The sequence below is a fragment of the Diadema setosum genome, chromosome 1 (genome assembly GCF_964275005.1).
Source record: "Diadema setosum chromosome 1, eeDiaSeto1, whole genome shotgun sequence".
NCBI classification, from domain to species: Eukaryota; Metazoa; Echinodermata; class Echinoidea; order Diadematoida; family Diadematidae; genus Diadema; species Diadema setosum.
The window spans coordinates 50,061,704-50,081,366 of NC_092685.1; the positions used below are offsets into that span (position 1 = coordinate 50,061,704).

Below are 19,663 nucleotides of genomic sequence, written 5' to 3' on the forward strand. Positions count from 1 at the left end.
GATGATCTTCATGATAATGGGGGGGGGGGGGGAGAGAAGGAAATTTTTCAAATTCTGCCTGTTATACAAAATGTGTTAAGTGAATTCATTTCTGCCATTCAAACAGTTGTTTGTGATGATCAAATCCACATTTATTATTATTACTTTTTATGACAGAAGAGTAATGATGTGTAGTATTCAACCAAGAAAATGTATGCTTGGTAAAAATTTGTGCGGTTTTATCTCGGTCATACATGTACCGTATAAATATTGCACATGATCATAAGGAACATGTACATACAATTACAATGTATGTGTCATAGAAGGGCTTATTGCTGGGATGTACTATTATTTCAGAGTAGAGAAAGGTCCCTGCTGAACAACCTGAGTAGTAAATATGGCATCATCACCATCCAATCTTGGTCTGCAGACTACAAAATGGAGTGGAATGAATAAGAGTATTGTGTTCCAGTCCTACTTCAAGTTTTCCACTGCAGTAAGCGATTGTGATGACTTCCGAGTTTATTGGTGGATTCCACCTGCTTTATTAGAATTCCACTGCACATCTACTATACATGTACATTTTGTACAAGGAATACAAATTAAAAAAAAAAGATGAAAATTCTCTGACACAAGGCTATTACAGTGATCTACACTACACAATGGCTTGGATACACTGGCTGCTCTTCTTGACTTTCAATTTGATTGGATAAAATTTCACATCTTGATCGCAGTGTCCTGACCTTGTTCAGTCATAAAGAGTTACTCTCACTCAGAGATATGATTACAGTTCTGAGTTGTATTGCACGTAGTAAGACATGAATCTACTTGCACAATATTGGAGTTGTCTGATTTGCTAACATTTTTTTTCTTGCTATTTTACTATAATTCCACACCTCGCAGGCCACATAATGTACCTCAAGTAGCACTTAATAAATAAAAATTCTCACAGAAAGATAAAAGTGAATACACAGTCTCTTCTCAGAGCTTTGGAATTTTAAAGAGTTGTGCAACACCATTATATAAATGCCTGCATGCCTACTTACAGCGTTCTCATAAACACAGAGGCAAGAATGAATTCTGCAACAAACTTTGTACAGTAGTTCTATTTGGAATTCCATAACTAGAAATGAAATAAGTTATGTGAACTGGAATGTCACTAGAAAATGAAAGCTCTCCTGCATGAAAGAGGGCCCAGATCAAGATGGAGGTTGGAGTTGGTTGAGGACACCATCCAACTCAAGAACAGACTTGATGGTGTAGTCCGGCTTGACAAAATCCTGGCTGGGTTGCTTCCCATGCGGGTTGATCCACACCGTAGCCAGCATCTTAGCATTGGTCCCACCCTGAATGTCAGTATCTTGGCTATCACCAACCATGATGCACTGTGCGGATTCCACTCCGAGGAGCTTACAAGATGTCTTGAAGATGGATGGGTGCGGTTTTGCCTCGGCGTGGTCCCCGCTGATGATGATCTCATCGAAGTAGTCCTCTGCTCCTATTTGGGCAATCTTCTCTCTCTGTACCTGGCTATCACCATTGGTGAGAAGGGCTAGCTTGTACTTGAGCCTGAGACTTTTGAGCAACAGCTTCACCTCCTCGTCAAAATACAGTCCCTCCAGTCTCAGCTTCTTCCACAGCTGGTAAACCCTGGAGGCAAATTCTTCGTTCTGATTAGAGTTGAGGGCCTTCTTCCACAGAGCAGTTCTCCACTCGTCTATCGGCACTTTGTTGTCGGGATCTTTTTCAGCTGCAAGAAGCAACTTGCGGAATGTTGCTACTATTTCTTCGGCATTGCTGCTCGGAATCTCCTTCTTTATGAACCGAGTCACCTGTACAAAGGACAACCACAAACCATTGTAAATTATGTGCACTTGCAATTACAGAATGCATTAGTCTTTGCATACCACCTTATCAATATCTGATTGTGTGTTTAATATTAATGTTGAACTGAAAGAATGATTTACATATTTCCATACCGTATGTTTCATATTTGCCAGTGAGTTGGTGAGTTGGACCATCCCTTTATCACAAAAGGCAATTACGGGTCCATTTGGAATTAGGTGATCCGAGTATCCTCTCGGATCACCTATTGTATCTGTACGGATTCTTTCTTCTTCTTCTTCTTCTTCTTTATTTCTTTCTCCTCAAATGTTGTGCAGCGGTTAACTCTAAAAGTCATTCACCTATCACTTCTAAACTGATACCATATATGTATCACGTCATAAGGACGACAGATCTAATGTATCACTGTGATCAGTCAACCATGACGTCACTATGACGTCATTATCTGAAAACACGTTCACATTCGTATCTCATTAATGGAATGGATTTTCTCAATGAAATTTACATATCATATAGTTCAAGTCAAGCTCTATTGATATATTTCATAAAATTTAGTCACGTTCATAGTAAACGAGCGCGTACGCGCGCGTTGAAATTTTAACATGCTCCAATCGAGCTCAAAATTGTTTTGCACACGTTTCAGGTCATTTGGAGTATTTCAGAAAAAATCGACGGACGCGTACGCGCGCGCGCATATACGCACGCACAGCTCATATGCAATAGAAATTTCCCGTCTTTTCACACGTATCGGATGTCTGAAATGTCAAAGAATGTTTCTACCAAGTTTCAAGTCAATCCGACTCAATATGACGTCATACGGGCCCGTCAAAGTTGAAATTCCGCGCGCGCGTCAATGGCGATATACAGTGCAACAATGCCAAAAAACCGCCAAATTTAAATCCGATTTTACTCGTCAGGATGGACGGTGACCCCCCATTTTCTTTACATATTTTGAAAGCTGATGAGTTGTACATGTCATTTCATGGGTTGGCGATACTGAAAAAATGATTAAAAGATATTAAATTTCTTAAAAAAGTAAAAAAAGTAAATTTTCAAAATGACGTCATCAAAATTCAAGTTCACTCGAGCGTATCTCACTTATCCTTTGCCGAGTTTCACCTAACTTTCAGTATGTTGTAGCTTATTTAATGTTCTTTCATATTTATAATTACAAGATTTTGATTGGATGACGTCATCACCTCGTAAAAATGGATTGAAAGTATCCTTGTAAAATTTGACCAGTTTACGTGTTATCTCTATGGGAGAGCAGTTTTTCTGGAAGTGAAAATTGACATGACTATCTTTTTCGAGCACTAGCTCACTTATGCTTCGGTGAATTTTTCCCAGAGTTTAATATGCTGTAGCTGAGACTTTGGGCTGTCGTAAGTGTGCCCTTCGTTTTTTCATACGATGTCGGGATCACGTCAAAAAAGTTACTTGAATTTAAAGTTTATCTTCGATGTATTGAAATATTTCTTTCTTTTTGCAACGTTATGTGCAATAACTCAAGAAAAACATACCCTATCACCACCATATTTTGCACATGTTTAGTTCATGTCACGAACATTATTTCATAAAATAACAACGACTTGATCAGACGCCATCTTGGGTATGTAAATTAGGGTCAAAGGTCATAGATGTTTCATCCTGTATCTTGGTGAATACATGTCCTATCTTTCCCATATTTTGCACACGTAAAGACCATGTTACAGGGATCATTTCATAAAATAACCACTTTTTGCTCAGATGCCATCTTGTCTGTGCAAAGTGGGGTCAAAGGTCATATTTTCTATTTTCGCTATGACGTGTTATCTCTATGGGAGGGAATTTTTTAGATGTGAAAATTGACATGACTCTCTTTATTGAGCACTATCTTACTTATGCTTCGGTGAATTTCTCTCAGATTTTAGTATGTTGTAGCTGAGACTTTGCACTATCACGACTCGAATCATTGATTAAAAAAGAAATCGGATCACCTTAATTTGTCAGTGATGACAAATTACAATCTCTAGTTTTGTATTGTATTTTATGTACACAAAAGACAATAAATTGGTTCATTTTAGTACTAAGCTAGTACGAGAACTCTACTAAATTTTTCAAGACCAAATCTATACAAAAACTAGAAAAGCACTCTGAGAGCGCAGACCTCCGCCAAGCAGCCACTTTCCGATGATCTTGCTCTTCCCAAAGAGATTTTTCTCCTCTCCACCACTGGGGAAAAGCTCTTTGGGCTCTTCCAAAGAGATCAGTGATTTCCACTCATAAGTATTCACACTGAAAAATAGCCCGATTTCCCAATACAGAAGCCTTTGATACGTTATAAACCCTAAGCTGTGCGGCGCGCCTCGCCCTAGCAGAAACTACAGCACGCACTTTATTGCGCGTTTGAAAACCTAAAAAATGCGCAGCTTGAACTCCCAAGTTCATTGACCCTACCTCTCAAAATATCAAAAATCCTTCATAAATTCCCCCAAAATTCTTCGATCACTGTCAAAATTTAATCATTTGTTACTTGTGTCATTCTCAACCTTTCCTGTAAGTTTTATCCAAATCCGTTAACTACTTTTTGAGTTATTTTGCACACGGACAAACAAACCAACAAACCAACGGTAACAAAACATAACCTCCTCCCTTGGCGGAGGTGACAAAACAAAACAAAAACCATCCAACACAAGTTTTTGGGACAGCCATTAAAAAACTGCCTCTACTAGCCAAATGTGCTTGCACGCATTGTGTACAAGGGTAGGGCTAGCCCGACCAGACGCTGTGCAAAGTCAGACAGACGGGGCCTCGCCATCAAATCGGGAAACCACAACACAACTACAAAATGCACGCATGTCTATAGATAAGTAAAGTTAATGTATAAATCGTTATAAGTTTTGTAGTTGTGTTGTGGTTCCCCACTTTGATGGTGAAGCACCGTCTGTCCGACGCTATGCTTCGCACAGCATCTGGTCGGGCTACCCTCTCCTGGGAGCAAGACCATCCCCCACCCCCCACCACGCTGCCCACCCACCCACCTGGTATAATGTACATAGGGCCTATACTATAGGCACTAGATCCCTTGTTGGGCCCTAACGTTACATCATTACATGATCGTAGTAGACACAACACACAGCTACAGGGAGGTCTTTCCACCTCCCTGCATAACATAGAAATTGCAATTATTGTTCCAGTTTATGTAACATAAGTTTAAATTAGTTCAGGTTTCTAACCATTGTTACATTACTAAATTTACTTTCAATTATCAAACGCCAATGACAATGTTATTTAGCAGTAAATAACTTGTCTCATCCACTTAACTTTTGCTAGCGTTTAGGCTAATTTAGGCATTATATCCCTACCAGTACCACAAAGTACAGCAGTATGAATCTTCCTCATCAAGAAAACATCCTCCATACATTGTATTGTAATCAATGTTAGGTTACACTTATCACTGTCAGTGATATCACTTAGCCTTTTATACGCAAGGACAGGGTGTCTACTGTAACACAGGGAGGACCACCTCCCTGCCGCCCCTGGTCATGGACATTGCTGGTTGTAAGCGTGTGGCACCGGCAACTCACCTGAACAAAAGCGTTAGCATCTGACTGCTTTGTCCATATCAATGTGTTGTCCAAGTCAAATATAACTGCAGCAATCCTCATTTTGATCGTTTGGAAGTGTTTACTGCGGCTGCTATGTCTCAGTCGTTGGAGGAATAGACTTGCTCCCTATGTCTGATCGTGAATTTTTTTCGCTTGTATACGGGTGAACGGTCTACGGTACGGGTACAGGGACCAACCTGAAGCGAGCGGCGCGGATAAACTGGATGCACGATCAGAACGTGCGGTTAAAAAAAAAAAAAAAAAAACATAAGCAAAGGCAGGCTGCTACGGCGGCGTTTATCACACGCGATCTACCAATCAGCGGCGAATCACAAGCTTTATTTACGATTCTTGTCAATTTACAGCGGACTGTGTGGTACATGTACGGTGCGATCGGTTCTTCTTTGGTGCCATACATACACATGTATACAGCACCGCTTCGCTTCGCACCAGCTACAGTGGGTAAAATGACTCGAGACAAGGGAGGAGCACATTGTTGGGCGACGCCACACTGTGGATAAATATACAGGGACTTTACATTTTTATTTGTATCACACTTATAACAAAGTCAGTAAACAGGGTTAAAATGAATTAATTACCATTATATACAACGCAGAACAGAAGTGTTGATCGATAGGATCCAATCATTACTTCTTTAGTAGACATAATTGAAATCTAATAACCTACTTGAAAATGGTTTCTTCCAGATACCGGAAGTTCCAACATTTTCTCGCTAGAATGGCGCGCTGTATAAATTTCATAATGCTTTCTGTGCGTTCCACTGATTTCAACAAGTCCGAGCAAGCGCAATGTGTAATGCACTATAGCCAGGCTAGCTAGCAGCTAACTGTCTGTAACTGTATGTGTAAACGTGTGTGCAAAGAATATGCAACTGGCAAGTTGACATCCTGAGTTGGGTTTCCTTTATTCTGTTTTGTGAAGGCAGATGCAGCTTGAAGATTTTTCCTTCGTTAATCGTCAGTGGGTCTAAATTCTTCTGGAAGCCAACTCGAAAGTCAGGAGCCGAGAGTTAAAGGATCGTCTGGAATTTCATTTGATGTAACACGTTTTTAGACTCAAGAATCTGGTCAGTATAGGCTACATGGTATAAATTTATAGGCCTACATATTTATGATGGGGGTTGTGTACCCGGACACATAAGAAGTTGAGATTTAGATGAACTTTTCACATTGCCATTCTCAGTAAAAATATTCCAGTACACAATGATGAGGTTCTGAAAATGAAGCAAAGCGAACAAAATCAATTTTTGTCGTAATTAGAGAACTTAACCATTAACTGAAACCCTTGCAAATATATTTTGAACGTTGTAGGGTTGGACCTACTAGATAATCGACCGCCTAATGTTTATTTGCTTGATAAGAATATTTAACACTGAAATTCACGTAAAAAACTTGACCTACGTGATTGAGAAAATCCAGCTCTATCAAATGCCGTTGTTCCCTTTTCGATTCGAAGTTTCAGTGCAAAAATATCGCCGACGAACTTGCGTGGCCTCGTTTCAGCTCCCCGCGGTAGGCCTAAATCGCGTTTTTATTTTAGGATCGACCGCTGATTTTGCATTGACAATGCACGTAAACCGAGTTGTATTGAACACCGTGTTGTACGAAGCTTTTTAGAAGCCTTTTAGAAACTTCCATAGACATTACATTGTGCTGTCATTACGATTCGGTGAAAATATTCATATTCGAAATTTTGTCCTTGATTAAAACCATTAATGAACAGTGAATTATCGCGTTTTCCCACAGCATCCTAATCTACATTCAAAGCCAATCCATTTTTATGTGCTTTGCGCGCAGAGAAGTGCGTACTAAGTGTTCAGTGCACGAATTATACGCGGTCGGTTTCAATAAGGGTGGTCGATATGTAGTAGGGCTACTATACTTAGCTTGAGTTGACCGACAAGTATGATGGGGGGTTGTGTTTCCGAACACTTAAGTTCGCCCATTCGCGCGTGAAGACCAGGGCTCTACGTTACCTATTTTACATAGAATATGCACCCTTCTTTACCTCAAAGACTTGATACTGTATTATTAGTGTATAGACTCCTCGTATACTAGACAACATACTCTGAAAACGGTGTGAGAATTCCTGGGTGCGTCATTTTCATTACAGACGCACAATATGCGTCCGGTCCCACAACCTGTCCGGTCCCCTAATATAAACGCTTGGTCATGTGATGACATAAATGGTATCCCGGGTACCACACAAAAATCAGCCATTTTGTTCAGAATTATTTATTTTTATTACTGACCTAGTCGGCCTAAATGTCATTATTATAAATAAGAAGTTTTTCGCGGAATTAGACATACTTGTCGGTCAACGTTGTAGCCAGCCTGCGTGTATTGTCTATGGGAATGGATTAACACTGAAGTTTGTTGTTTCTGACTCAAACACGCGCACAATTTTCACATCACGCGTGTGATAGAATATTGCCCGTGTCTTCTGGTTGACAAATCATGAAACAAATCGCTGAATTCTGCTTTAGAGAAGTTACCTCAAAAATTAGTATAAAATATTTATTCACAAGCCATTGTATTTTATGCTTATTTTATGGGATTTTATTGTGTTTGTGGAAGTAAATTTTTAGTCCGGTCCCACAACTTGTCCGGTCCGACCACGTATGGTCATATATAGATGATGACTAGCGGGGGAGGGAACATACCGAATGTTCCACCTGAAGGGTTTGAAATGTTATTGAAGGACTGTATAAGTCCCGAGACGATGTCGAGCGACTTATATAGCCTCCCGAAATAGCATTTCAAACCCTGAGGGCGGAACGTTTTTGTACATGTTCCCAACAACAAAAGTCATCATCTGTTAATGAATGTTGTATTATATGGGTTAGTCAAATACGTCAAATCAAAGATCTTTTTATGATCTTTGGTCAAATACAACGTCAACCACCAGCAGCACAACGCACTTGATCGCTCGCTCGCTCACGCAGAGCCAAATGCATGCACTGTGCGTGCGCGGTCCTAGGCCGCCTGTCATTTTGTTATGTGAAAATGTTTTCCCATGGGAGAATATTACAAGAATGTTTGTCCATGGGCGAACATAACAAATGTACCTCCATCACGTGACTGTGTTTAGCCAATCACTAACCAGTATTTGACTAACCCACTTAATATTTAAATATAGGTTAGTGACAGTACGTACGGTACATCGTGTCATCATTCAGCAGTAGATACGTGTATATCCAACAGTTATTAATCTCCCAATGTTATTGTTAGAGCGGCCTGTAACGTACTGTAACATTAGAGCGTAGCTAAATAGCAAGGACATGGACGGACATAACCACAAGGGCAAAGTAGAATTTATAGTAATTTTACTATTATTTAGGCATGTATTTCATTCTGAACGACATTAGTCGCATACCCTTGCCGGCGCGGCCTTGGCCTTATTGAAATGGCTAATGAGATAGACCTATATCCAAACAAAACAAAAGTGGCGGCGGCTTGTGCCGAAAGGGTGGGTTGGGTGGTGGCGCGTCGCGTTAATGGGAACACCACCCTTCGTCCAAAGCCCCCCCGGTTTTGCCGAAAGGGTGCGTTGGGTCGCGCCGCGTTGACTGGAACCCCACCCTTCGTCCAAAGCCCCCCCCCCGGTTTTGCCGAAAGGGTGCGTTGGTACTTTTTCTCATGTAATATTAAAAGACGAGTTTTTAATTTATATTTAACCTTCAAACAACCATTTCAAAGAGGCTATCGTCCGGATCGGTTTACACTCTATTACCACTTGGTCTACAGCCAGTTGGTCTAAAGACTGTTTAATATCAGTTGGTCTAGTCATCATTTCGTCCAATTACTGTTTGGTCTAATTGTTATTTGGTTTAATTACTATTTGGTCTACAGTCAATTCGTCTAATAATAGCCATTTGGTCTATTTTTGGTCTAACACCAATTTATATCATCAAATACCGATTTGGTCTATTATGAGTTGGTCTAATTCCATTTCGTCTAATCATCAAAAGGTCTAATATAAAACCAAATTTGTCCAATATAAATTTGTTGTACACATCATTAATTTTTGTCCATTGCCCAGTTGGTCTAGCCTCTGTCTATCATCATTTAGTCTACACCCATTTAGTCTAATAACCATTGATCTTATCGTCATTTGGTCTAATAGCCAGCCTCCTGGTTTAATCAGGTACCATTTGGTCCAATCATCGTTTCGTCTATATGACCAACTGGGCTATTTTTTTTTTTTTTTTTTTTTTTTTGGGGGGGGGGGCCTTTTTATTGATGTGTACAACAAATTTATATTGGACAAATTTAGTTTTGTTTTAGACCATTTGATGATAAGACGAAATGGAATTAGACCAACTCATAATAGACCAAAATAGACCAAATGGCTATTATTAGACGAATTGACTGTAGACCAATACTATAGTAATTAAACCAAATAATTAGACCAAACAGTAATTGGACGAAATGATGACAAGACCAACTGGTTATTAGACCAACTGATATTAAACAGTCTATTAGACCAACTGGCTGTAGACCAAGTGCTAATAGAGTGTAAACCGATCCGGACGATAGCCTCTTTGAAATGGTTGTTTGAAGGTTAAATATAAGTTAAAAAGTCGTCTTTTAATATTACATGAGAAAAAGTACCAACGCACCCTTTCGGCAAAACCGGGGGGGCTTTGGACGAAGGGTGGGGTTCCAGTCAACGCGACGCGACCCAACGCTCCCAACGCACCCTTTCGACAAAACCGGGGGGGCTTTGGACGAAGGGTGGTGTTCCCATTAACGCGACGCGCCACCACCCAACCCACCCTTTCGGCACAAGCCAGAGGCGGCAAGCGATCCCAGTAACGGTGGTTAACAACAGTTAAAATGTGGGACCGAGAATGTTAAACGTTACCTTTCATTAGGATTGCTTTTAGGGGCAGATCCAAGAATTCTGTAAAGGGGAGGCGTCTTTACAAAATTAAAGGACATGTGCCCCCCCCCCCATTTTTATTTTTTTATTTCTTTTGTTTTGTTTAAAGGGAAGATAAACCCCAAGAGCAATGTGGATTGAGTGAAAGCAGCAACATTAGTAGAACACATCAGTGAAAGTTTGAAGAAAATCGGACAATCGATGCAAAAGTTATGAATTTTTAAAGTTTTGGTGTTGGAACCGCTGGATGAGGAGACTGCTAGAGGTTATGACGTATGAGTGGACAACAATACCAAGAAAATATAAAGAAAATTCTACAAAAATCCATTTTTCATGAAAATTACAAATTTCATCAACTTGATATTGACATATGTTAAGGGTAGCAATTATTATTCCCCCTGCTTTCTGAAAGAGGTTGGTCCATTGCTCTTTCATGATTCTAGAAAAGTAAATTTTTGTTGAATTTCCTTTATATTTTCTTTGTATTGTTGTCCACTCATACGTCACATCCTCTAGTAGTCTCCTCATCCAGCGGTTCCAACACCAAAACTTTAAAAATTCATAACTTTTGCATCGATTGTCCGATTTTCCTCAAACTTTCACTGATGTGTTCTACTAATGTTGCTGCTTTCACTCAATCCACATTGCTCTTGGGGTTTATCTTCCCTTTAACGAAAAAATAAAAGAGGTGGCGAGCGCCCGATGCACACCCCCTCTGGATTCGCCCCTGGCTTTGTTTTAACACCCTCAGGCAGGTTTGGGTTGGGCATCCGTCACCTTATGTAGGCCCTATTTGAATTCAGTGCATATTTTTTGTGTAATAATGTATTATTTGATATTGTTTTTCAAACTGTGAGTGTTACATTGATATACATGTAGATCTAGACCAGTACCAGTCTAGCTGATTCTGATTCTGGGTAGGCCTACATAGAATCTACACTGGTTGTCCTCAAGATTGCCTTTTCCTCCCCTGGCTGGCGACCAGTGGTATGCACACTAGAATCACCACAATCTTTGGAGATGTAATATGATTTTCTGTTTGTATTTTAATAATGTCTGCTTACGTTGAAATGCCAAATGAATAAATAAATAAATAAACAAACAAATAAATGATAATTGGCCTAATAGACAACTTATTATAGATAATACTAATGATATGATAATAACAACAATAGTGATCATTGATAATGATAATAATAATGATAATAGTAATAATAGTAGTAGTAGTAGTAGTAGTAGTAGTAATAATAATAATAATAATAATAATAATAATAATAATAATAATAATAATAATAATAATAATGCTACTTTATTTTTGGATATCTCACAAAAGAGTAAACCGCTTTTCATCAAGTAAACTTTGAATTGAGAGTTGTATGCACTGCACCATTTTATGGTTTCTAATTCTAAACTAAAGTAGGCTCTCTCTCGTTAATAGTTAAAAACTGAATCCTCACCTAAACCAAATACTATACCATCCCTAAGTCCAAAAATGTTATAAAACCCTGAACAGGCAGATTTTCTGTGCTAATGTAGGGCTGACCATACATGTCCCAACGTCAGATAAGAAGCCCACCGTGAAGAGACAGATACCATCTGTCTATACCGGACTATACATTATAAAATGTTCCGTGCAAAGAAAGTTTTAAAGGTAGGGAATCCCATTTGCATGCCTCAAATGAAGAGTTGTATAAATACAGTGGTATGTTGAAGAGAGTATCATTTTAGAAACTCCCATAAAGTACTGAAAGTGGAAGGTAACATTTAGTACATTTTTATTGACCGTTAGATTTTGAATTGAATTTTTTTCGGGGCTCACCGTAAATTCCAGTACATTACTAGGCTACCTTTGCAGACCCATGCAATGCATGTGTGTCCATTATGTATATTTTGTGAAGAAAGTTCATCAAAACTTACAAACATTTCTATATACATTCTTGCCACACACTTTATATGTTATATCAGCTCTTATACTTTTAGATTTGTGTTTATAGATAAAAGAATACAGAAGACTGCAACAAAAAGGCTTAAGTGTGGCTGACACACAGAACTACTGAGTAGTTGAGGTTTGTGCATTATTCAAATTGTAGATAACTGTTGACTTCCAAATTTCTCAGCAGTGGCCTAAACAAGTCCCCTGAGGTTCATATTTAATGTTTTGCTGCATTTTGGGAGTTCTGTAAAAGGTATCCCCTACCTTTAAAACCTAAGCTTATATAAGTAAAGGCTATATCTTCTTGATTCTGTATCAGACCTCCACCCATTCTGACTTTGGAGGAAAGAATCTGAATTTTGACCATTCCCAGCTCTTGTTCCAATAGCAGATTCCTATTTTCTTGATAATTTTACTACACACTGCTATGGTAATTGCTCTCTCTCTTTCCTACTTATGAGCCAAATCATTCCTATTTGTCAGTCAGAAAGGTTTGGAGGTCTGCTGTATCTTGTGCAGTCATTGTTTTTACTTGGCCTTATTATTCAATTGTACCATGAAGACCTATGGTAGTAGACTACTAGTACTAACAAAGTATTTCCACTCCTCCTTTCTTTTTTGCATAGAACTACTTGAAGCAGTCATGGCCATGCAGGCACATAATGAAGAGCAAGACGTCCAGGAAGAGTTTGGACCACTCCCTATCAATAGACTGGAGGTGAGCAACTCTGGGCCCCACTTCATAAAGATGTTAGGATAGCAACTCTTACTGGAATGGCAACTTCCCATACCATACCAACAGCCAACCAGGAAGCTGGGTTTTTGTCATTGCCTTGACAATTGCCATTCCAGCAAGAGTTGCTATCATATCAACTTTTTATGAAATGGGGCCCAGACCAGGCATGCTGCAAATAATTGAAGGAGAATTTAGCCCTCCCAGATGCACAATTTAGCCACATAAAGACAGTTACAGTTGACATTTATGAAGCTTATAGCTGTTTATCATCATGGAGTCACCCCTTGTGGCTGTGTTATTCTATTTAGCTTCTTGAGAGCTTCTTGCGCACAAGAAGATTGCTCATTTTAGGGATACAATGTACGATGTTTTGACATACAGACAGGTACATATCTTGTCAATGTCTGTTGAGACAAAGGAAGCCATTCTTGGCAAAACAGTGTTCATGCAAAACAGTATGTAGAAATTGTTACAATATATGAAATACATTTCACAATTTGTGTGTGTGTGTTTTTTGTTTTTGAAAAGTGCTGAATTGTACTCAGTCAAATAATAGACTTTGTTTGGTATGAATATTGTACTGACTGGCCAGCTCTCAGACTGAATGTACTTAATGTAGCCATCATATGTTGTTGGAGACACCCAGCAGTTTCATTCAACAAGATTCTGAAACCATCATCATGTCATCATCTTCAATGGGAACAGTGAAATGATAACTAACTGATGAGTTCTGAATGTCTTTTTCAGCAAAAAGAAAGAAAGAAAGAAAAAAAAACCAGCTCTAAATGTTCAAAGTTATAAAGCTTTCTGGCTTTTGAGTTGCATGTTTGTTTATACTGAATTATTGAATACCAACAATATAGTTGTATCAGACTTGGCCTGATAGTGAAACTCAAATCTCAAGATGATCCTAATGTTATGCAGGAGACAGTTATGATCTGAACATGGCTTTGTGCTTGATTTGTTGATGCAAAGCTTAATAAATATGTGTATCAAGCATTTTTCCAGAGGAACATTTCCTTCAAGGGATAAATCAGTGTTTTCTATTCCTTTTTCCCAGGGAAGTGGAATCAGTTCCAACGATGTCAAAAAGCTGGAGGAGGCAGGGATGCACACAGTAGAATGTGTGGCTTATTCCACCAAGAAGGACCTGTGTGCGGTCAAGGGCATCAGTGAGGCCAAAGCTGACAAAATTCTGGTGAGACTTTACCATTCATAGAAATATCCCCAGTAAGGAGAGTATAATGGTCATTATTGTTCAGGCCTTTGAAAGAACCCCAGAACATGTAGCAAGGTAATTTCTCTAACTTTTAAGCAAAGCCTAAACCTACATTGTAAGAGCTGTGGATATGCTCATGTATCTTGTCTAAAAATGTGGATTCTTAGCTGCTACAACCAGTTTTTACTTTGGGTAATAAAAGAAAGTATTTATAACTACTTGAGTTGGCAACTTTTGCAGGACTACACTATGTTTATCAGGGTTCGAAATTGGCGATGGTCCGCTGGCCATTGGCCACCCAAAATCACGTCGGACTAGCTAAAAATCATAAAATTCTGTAAGCTACTAGTCCGTCTGGCTAGCCAAAATATCGCTTCAGTATCAAAATTGATTCTAAGTAGTCCGCCTGGCTAGTTAAAAAAAAAGTTAAGTGCGACCCCTGTTTATGTAAAGTAAAATTATGAGAGATGGCCATTACCACAGGAAAAATGTGAAAATAATGATAAGCACAATATTTTTGTCCCCGCCGAACGAGTTCGAGCAGGGGACTATGAAACGGGCTCCGTACGTGTGTGTGTCCGTGTGTCCGTCCGTCCGTCCGTCCGTGTGTCCGTGTGTGCGTCCGTGTGTGATCAAAATGTTCAAAATGCTACTCCTTCGCCATTTCTAACCCGATTTTGATTCTGTTTGCTTTATATGATAGCACTACATGGGAGCTTTGAAACTTCTATACAGAATTTCAGTTGTGACCTTTGACCTTGACCTTTGACCTATATTGTACATTTTGCTTCAAAATGCTATTCCTTCGCCATTTCTAACCCGATTTTGATTCCGTTTGCCTTATATGATGGCACTTGGTGAGGGCTTCAAAACTTCTACACAGAATTTTGACCTTTGACTTCTTTGACCTTTGACCTTGATTTTTGACCTATATTGTACATTGCCTACAAAATGCTACTCCTTCGCCATTTGTAACCCGATTTTGATTCCGTTTGCTTTATGTGATGGCACTAGGTGAGGGCTTCAAAACTTCTACACAGAATTTTGACCTTTGACTTCTTTGACCTTTGACCTTGATTTTTTTACCTATATTGTACATTGGCTACAAAATGCTACTCCTTCGCCATTTCTAACCCGATTTCGATTCCGTTTGCTTTATGTGATGGCACTAGGTGAGGGCTTCAAAACTTCTACATAGAATTTTGACCTTTGACCTCTTTGACCTTTGACCTTCATCTTTTTACCTATATTGTACATTTTGCTACTGAATGCTACTTCCGGCGGGGACATATATTACGCACCGCGTAATTTCTACTTTTCCTTGTTGCTATTGTGATTTTCTCTCATTCTTTGCTTCAGTTTATGCATTTATTTTTGTTTTGTGATTTGCTCAAATTAAGCTTTTGAGAAAAAGATAGCAGCAACCCAAGGTTGGGTTATATTCTAAATGTATCAATCTATCTTTGTATGCACAACTCATATTTTTCAAAACAGCAAATTCCTTTCAAGATAGATCCTGTAGTATGTAGATGTATTCTTTCTTAAGTGAAACTTACCATTATATTTGTCATGCTACTAACTCTGTATGTACTAAACACATTGTTAGCATTTTATCATGTGTCGCTGGTGTATCATCATGTATATAAAATGGTGTGTATGAATGTATATAATCATATTTTAACATCTTCCAGGGGTGCCATACACTCACACTACATTCTCCTTGTATAGTATAAAAATTTGAATGTCACTTTGGGGTTAGAATTTTATGTAAAGTTGGTTTGTCTTCAAATTGATCCACAGACAGAGGCTCAGAAGCTGGTACCCATGGGATTTACAACAGCCACCCAGTTCCACCAGCAGAGATCAGAGATCATCCAAGTCACCACAGGCTCCAAAGAGCTGGATAAACTCTTACAAGGTACTCCATGTCATTAAAATGGATTGGAAAGCAAACATTCAAACAGCTGGCTTTATATACACATACTTTTACGGAACATGGGTACTTACAATGCCTGATGCCATTTTGGAAACCTTGATGCTGAGGAAAACACCACTTCATTCCAACATGCATTGACCAGTGACTCCTTCCTTTACTGTCAAGTTTAGACAATGTAATGCATTGTTTCTTCCCTTGCCTGGCAGTTTTTGTTTGATTGTTTATTTGTTTGTATGTTTGTTTGTTTGTTTGTTTGTTTGGTGTGTGTGTTGTTGTGTGTTTTTTTTTTTTTTTTGGGGGGGGGGTGTCTTTATTTTTCTATCTTGTTGTTTGCTTTCATTTATATGCATAGATTTCAGTATGTAATGCACTTTACTTTTGCCATCAACATGTTATGTAAATCAAATATGTAAAGTCAAAGTGTCACCATGTACAAGTGTAGTCATTCTTTATTTATGGCAGTCCTCTTATGAAAGATAGGAACAGTAAGTGAGCAACCAAAACAATATCAGCACTCCTTGGGCTGTACCATGTTGTGCATAAATAACACTAAGTTGGACTTTACAAAAATGCTACCATAGATATATTTTGTTATAAAAGTTATTACATGGGAATATTCACAAATGGCACTTCTTAATTCCAAATATTTGTACCAGTATGTGTGTTTGTAAGATTTTGAATAGAATGTACAAATCGTGTGGGACATCACCAACTTTATTTGTATTTTCTCAAGTTATTATGGTCTGTCTCTATCTCTGCTAGGTGGTATCGAGACTGGTTCGATCACAGAAATATTTGGAGAGTTCCGTACTGGCAAGACCCAGCTTTGTCACACTATGGCGGTTACATGCCAGGTGAGTTGTGGGAGGTTGAAGAAGAAGAAGGTTCGCGGTATCATCATGTGTATGTAGTCCATGAAAGAACTTTGGTTTGCTGAAAGAAGATAGAAAGAAAGAAAGAGGAAAGTAAGGCAGGCAAACCTGATTTGCCATCAAATCTAACAGCCACTTGGAGTGAAAAGAATCAGTGTGAATATGGTCTGCACTCTGTCATCTAGATAAAATACATTGTTAGATCTCTGTGTAAGGAATCATTTGTTCAAACGACGCTTACGTTTATGTTACTAGTAATCATATACAAAGTTGTTCAGGAATTTGATGTCTTTACTTTTGTCAGTAACTCACCTGCCATCATCTGGTCCTCCATCTCCTTTTTCCGCAAATATCTCGACGATTTCATTCATGAATTTACGGGAGAGAGGCAAATGTACAGGGTAAAATACCAGAAAGCCACTCCAAAAAAAACTATATGTGCTTGTAAGATAGAGAGAAAAGATAGTAGTAAACCTTTTTTGTGCTTTGTGTGTTTATTTCAGTTGCCCATCGATATGGGAGGGGGAGAAGGCAAGTGTCTGTACATCGACACAGAAGGAACGTTCCGCCCAGAGAGACTGATTGCAGTGGCAGAAAGGTGAGCAATAATCTGTTCAGTTTGTGATAGGACATCTTTATATTTTTTTTGAAAAGATACCAGGATCATGAATTTGTCTGGAGAGACTATTAAATTGTATTTTCTGTATGAGAGTGTACATGTTTCTGACAAATTGTTACTTTGATGATTTAACCTGTTTCATACAGACGTGCAGGGATGTTTACAGGTAATCAATCAAAAGTGCAGTTACATATTATGCAAGGTGGTTACATATTGTGCGAGGAGAATTGCCAAGAAAACAAAAGAAATCACTTATTTTCTCCATTGTATGACTAGATTACTAAATACTAATGAACCACTTGTCAAGTTTAGCTACTTGCCTGGGAACATAAAGGATTAATGAAGCTATGATATGACTCAAATCTTCTGCAATTCATATAGGTACAACCTGTCAGGCAGTGATGTTCTGGATAACGTTGCCTACGCCAGAGCACACAACTCTGATCACCAGTCACAGCTTCTTCTCCAGGCATCAGCCATGATGGCCGAATCAAGGTAATCTATCTAGCCTGTGTGCTCACCTATGAATTTTGTTCTTAAAAGAGCAGTCAAAGACAGTTGATTGTAGCTGCACACAAATGTACACTTTCATTCTAAACCATGAAATGGCTTATGGTACAAATGAGCTTTGCTGAAACCATATTTGCCATCATAGGTATTGGTTTGTTTCTTTGTTTGTTTTTTGTGGGTTTTTTTTTTTTGGGGGGGGGGGGTAGAGGTGGGGCTGATGCATTGATAAACAAGATGCAGTACCCCAGAAAAACATGTTACCTGTTTTTGATGTTGTGGTTTAGATATGTCATGCAGTCTTTCAACGTAGGTTTCAATCAATCAAAATGCAAATCATAACACTTGCAAATTCATTCCAAACAGACAAAAAAAAAAGTTATACCACATTGGTCACATGAATTTTGACAGAGACAATAAGTCTCGTGTCAGCTTTCATGTTTGATGTCACCTTTCCTTTGGATTCAGTTGACATTGTTAGTGTACGCTGACTCATTCCTAGCAACTTGCATCATGTATTTTGAAGTCATATGTTGATTTTCTCTTGTTAGGTATGCCCTATTGATTGTAGACAGCGCTACTGCCCTGTATCGCACAGACTACTCTGGGAGGGGTGAGCTGGCGTCCCGACAGATGCACATGGGGAGGTTTCTCCGCACCCTGCTCAGACTGGCAGATGAGGTATGACACAATTCAAAGCAGCTTAAACATTGTGACATATTTTTTTACAAAGCTGCTTATGAAATAATGGGGTGCGTTGGAGCTCTCTCTCCAAAAGCGAACGCTCCTAAAACGTACTGTACTGAACTGAACAGAGTCAGAAGTTGACCACTTCCCGATGTGCGCCAAAAGGGTACCAAAAGCATACCAAAAGTTTGCACTTAAGAAATACGCATAACATGCATATACATCATAATGCAAAGAGGTCATTCTCTTTGTTTGGGAATTTTAAGTAGTTTAAGCGCACCAGATGAATGACCCTCTTGCTGCAAAATGTGTGACCCCCTCTAAAAATACTTTCTCAACAGAGCGCTTGAACGCTCCAAATATAGCACAGCACGGTATGGTTTGCTTTGTTTTGTTTTTGAGCGCTTGTACACACCCTTAGACCTGGCAACCTATTTGGATATGTATCACTATCTCGTGCACTGTGTTGGGCGGTACCGAGTTGATTCATGTGCAGTGTGTTTTCTATATTACATAAATATGTTTAGTGTTTTTGATCATGACAACTCAACGACTATGACTGGTGGGGCTCATCTTGGTTTGATACTGTATAATTTGTAAATATGTTTAATATTTCCAGAGCAGAGAAGCATTTCACAAAGTTTAAAACAATTCAATTTTACTCTTATTCATCACTTTAAAGATTTGTTGTTGTTGTTGCTGTTGATAACAACACAATTTTTGTGTTTTTGTGCGCGTAATGTTCTTGTATTCTCTCTCTGACAATTGTTATGCAGCAATTTATTCAACAAAAGTCATTTTATTTTCTCTCATCTGTATAGTTAGTTGTAATTAGAAG

The 19,663-nt window shown here is 38.9% G+C and overlaps 2 protein-coding genes across 2 annotated transcripts in view; one reads left to right on the forward strand and one right to left on the reverse strand.

Moving 5' to 3' along the window:
• Positions 1–1,178: 1,178 nt before the first annotated feature.
• LOC140231791 (N-acylneuraminate-9-phosphatase-like) lies at positions 1,179–5,546 on the reverse strand. The gene is made up of 2 exons (XM_072311948.1): positions 5,391–5,546; positions 1,179–1,811 (listed from the first exon to the last, which is right to left on the reverse strand). Exons 1-2 carry the CDS (start codon positions 5,469–5,471, stop codon positions 1,179–1,181), a joined length of 714 nt encoding a protein of 237 aa, XP_072168049.1. The 5' UTR covers positions 5,472–5,546.
• Positions 5,547–6,279: 733 nt separating this feature from the next.
• The window catches only part of LOC140244719 (DNA repair protein RAD51 homolog A-like), a 15,722-nt gene continuing 2,338 nt past the window's right edge, over positions 6,280–19,663 (forward strand). The window contains exons 1-9 of the mRNA XM_072324371.1: positions 6,280–6,498; positions 12,876–12,967; positions 14,046–14,183; positions 16,005–16,122; positions 16,903–16,994; positions 17,516–17,610; positions 18,013–18,126; positions 18,690–18,819; positions 19,602–19,618. Of these exons, the coding sequence (XP_072180472.1) occupies positions 12,893–12,967; positions 14,046–14,183; positions 16,005–16,122; positions 16,903–16,994; positions 17,516–17,610; positions 18,013–18,126; positions 18,690–18,819; positions 19,602–19,618 (779 nt within the window). The 5' untranslated portion in view covers positions 6,280–6,498; positions 12,876–12,892. The remainder of the gene's footprint in view (positions 6,499–12,875; positions 12,968–14,045; positions 14,184–16,004; positions 16,123–16,902; positions 16,995–17,515; positions 17,611–18,012; positions 18,127–18,689; positions 18,820–19,601; positions 19,619–19,663) is intronic.

Bases quoted from the DNA above. Each gene is read 5' to 3' on its own strand.
- LOC140231791 (XM_072311948.1), bottom strand. From the start codon at position 5,471: ATGAGGATTGCTGCAGTTATATTTGACTTGGACAACACATTGATATGG. The intron at 1,812-5,390 runs GTGAGTTGCCGG...TCCTTTGTACAG, and splicing joins ATGCTAACGCTTTTGTTCAG to GTGACTCGGTTCATAAAGAA.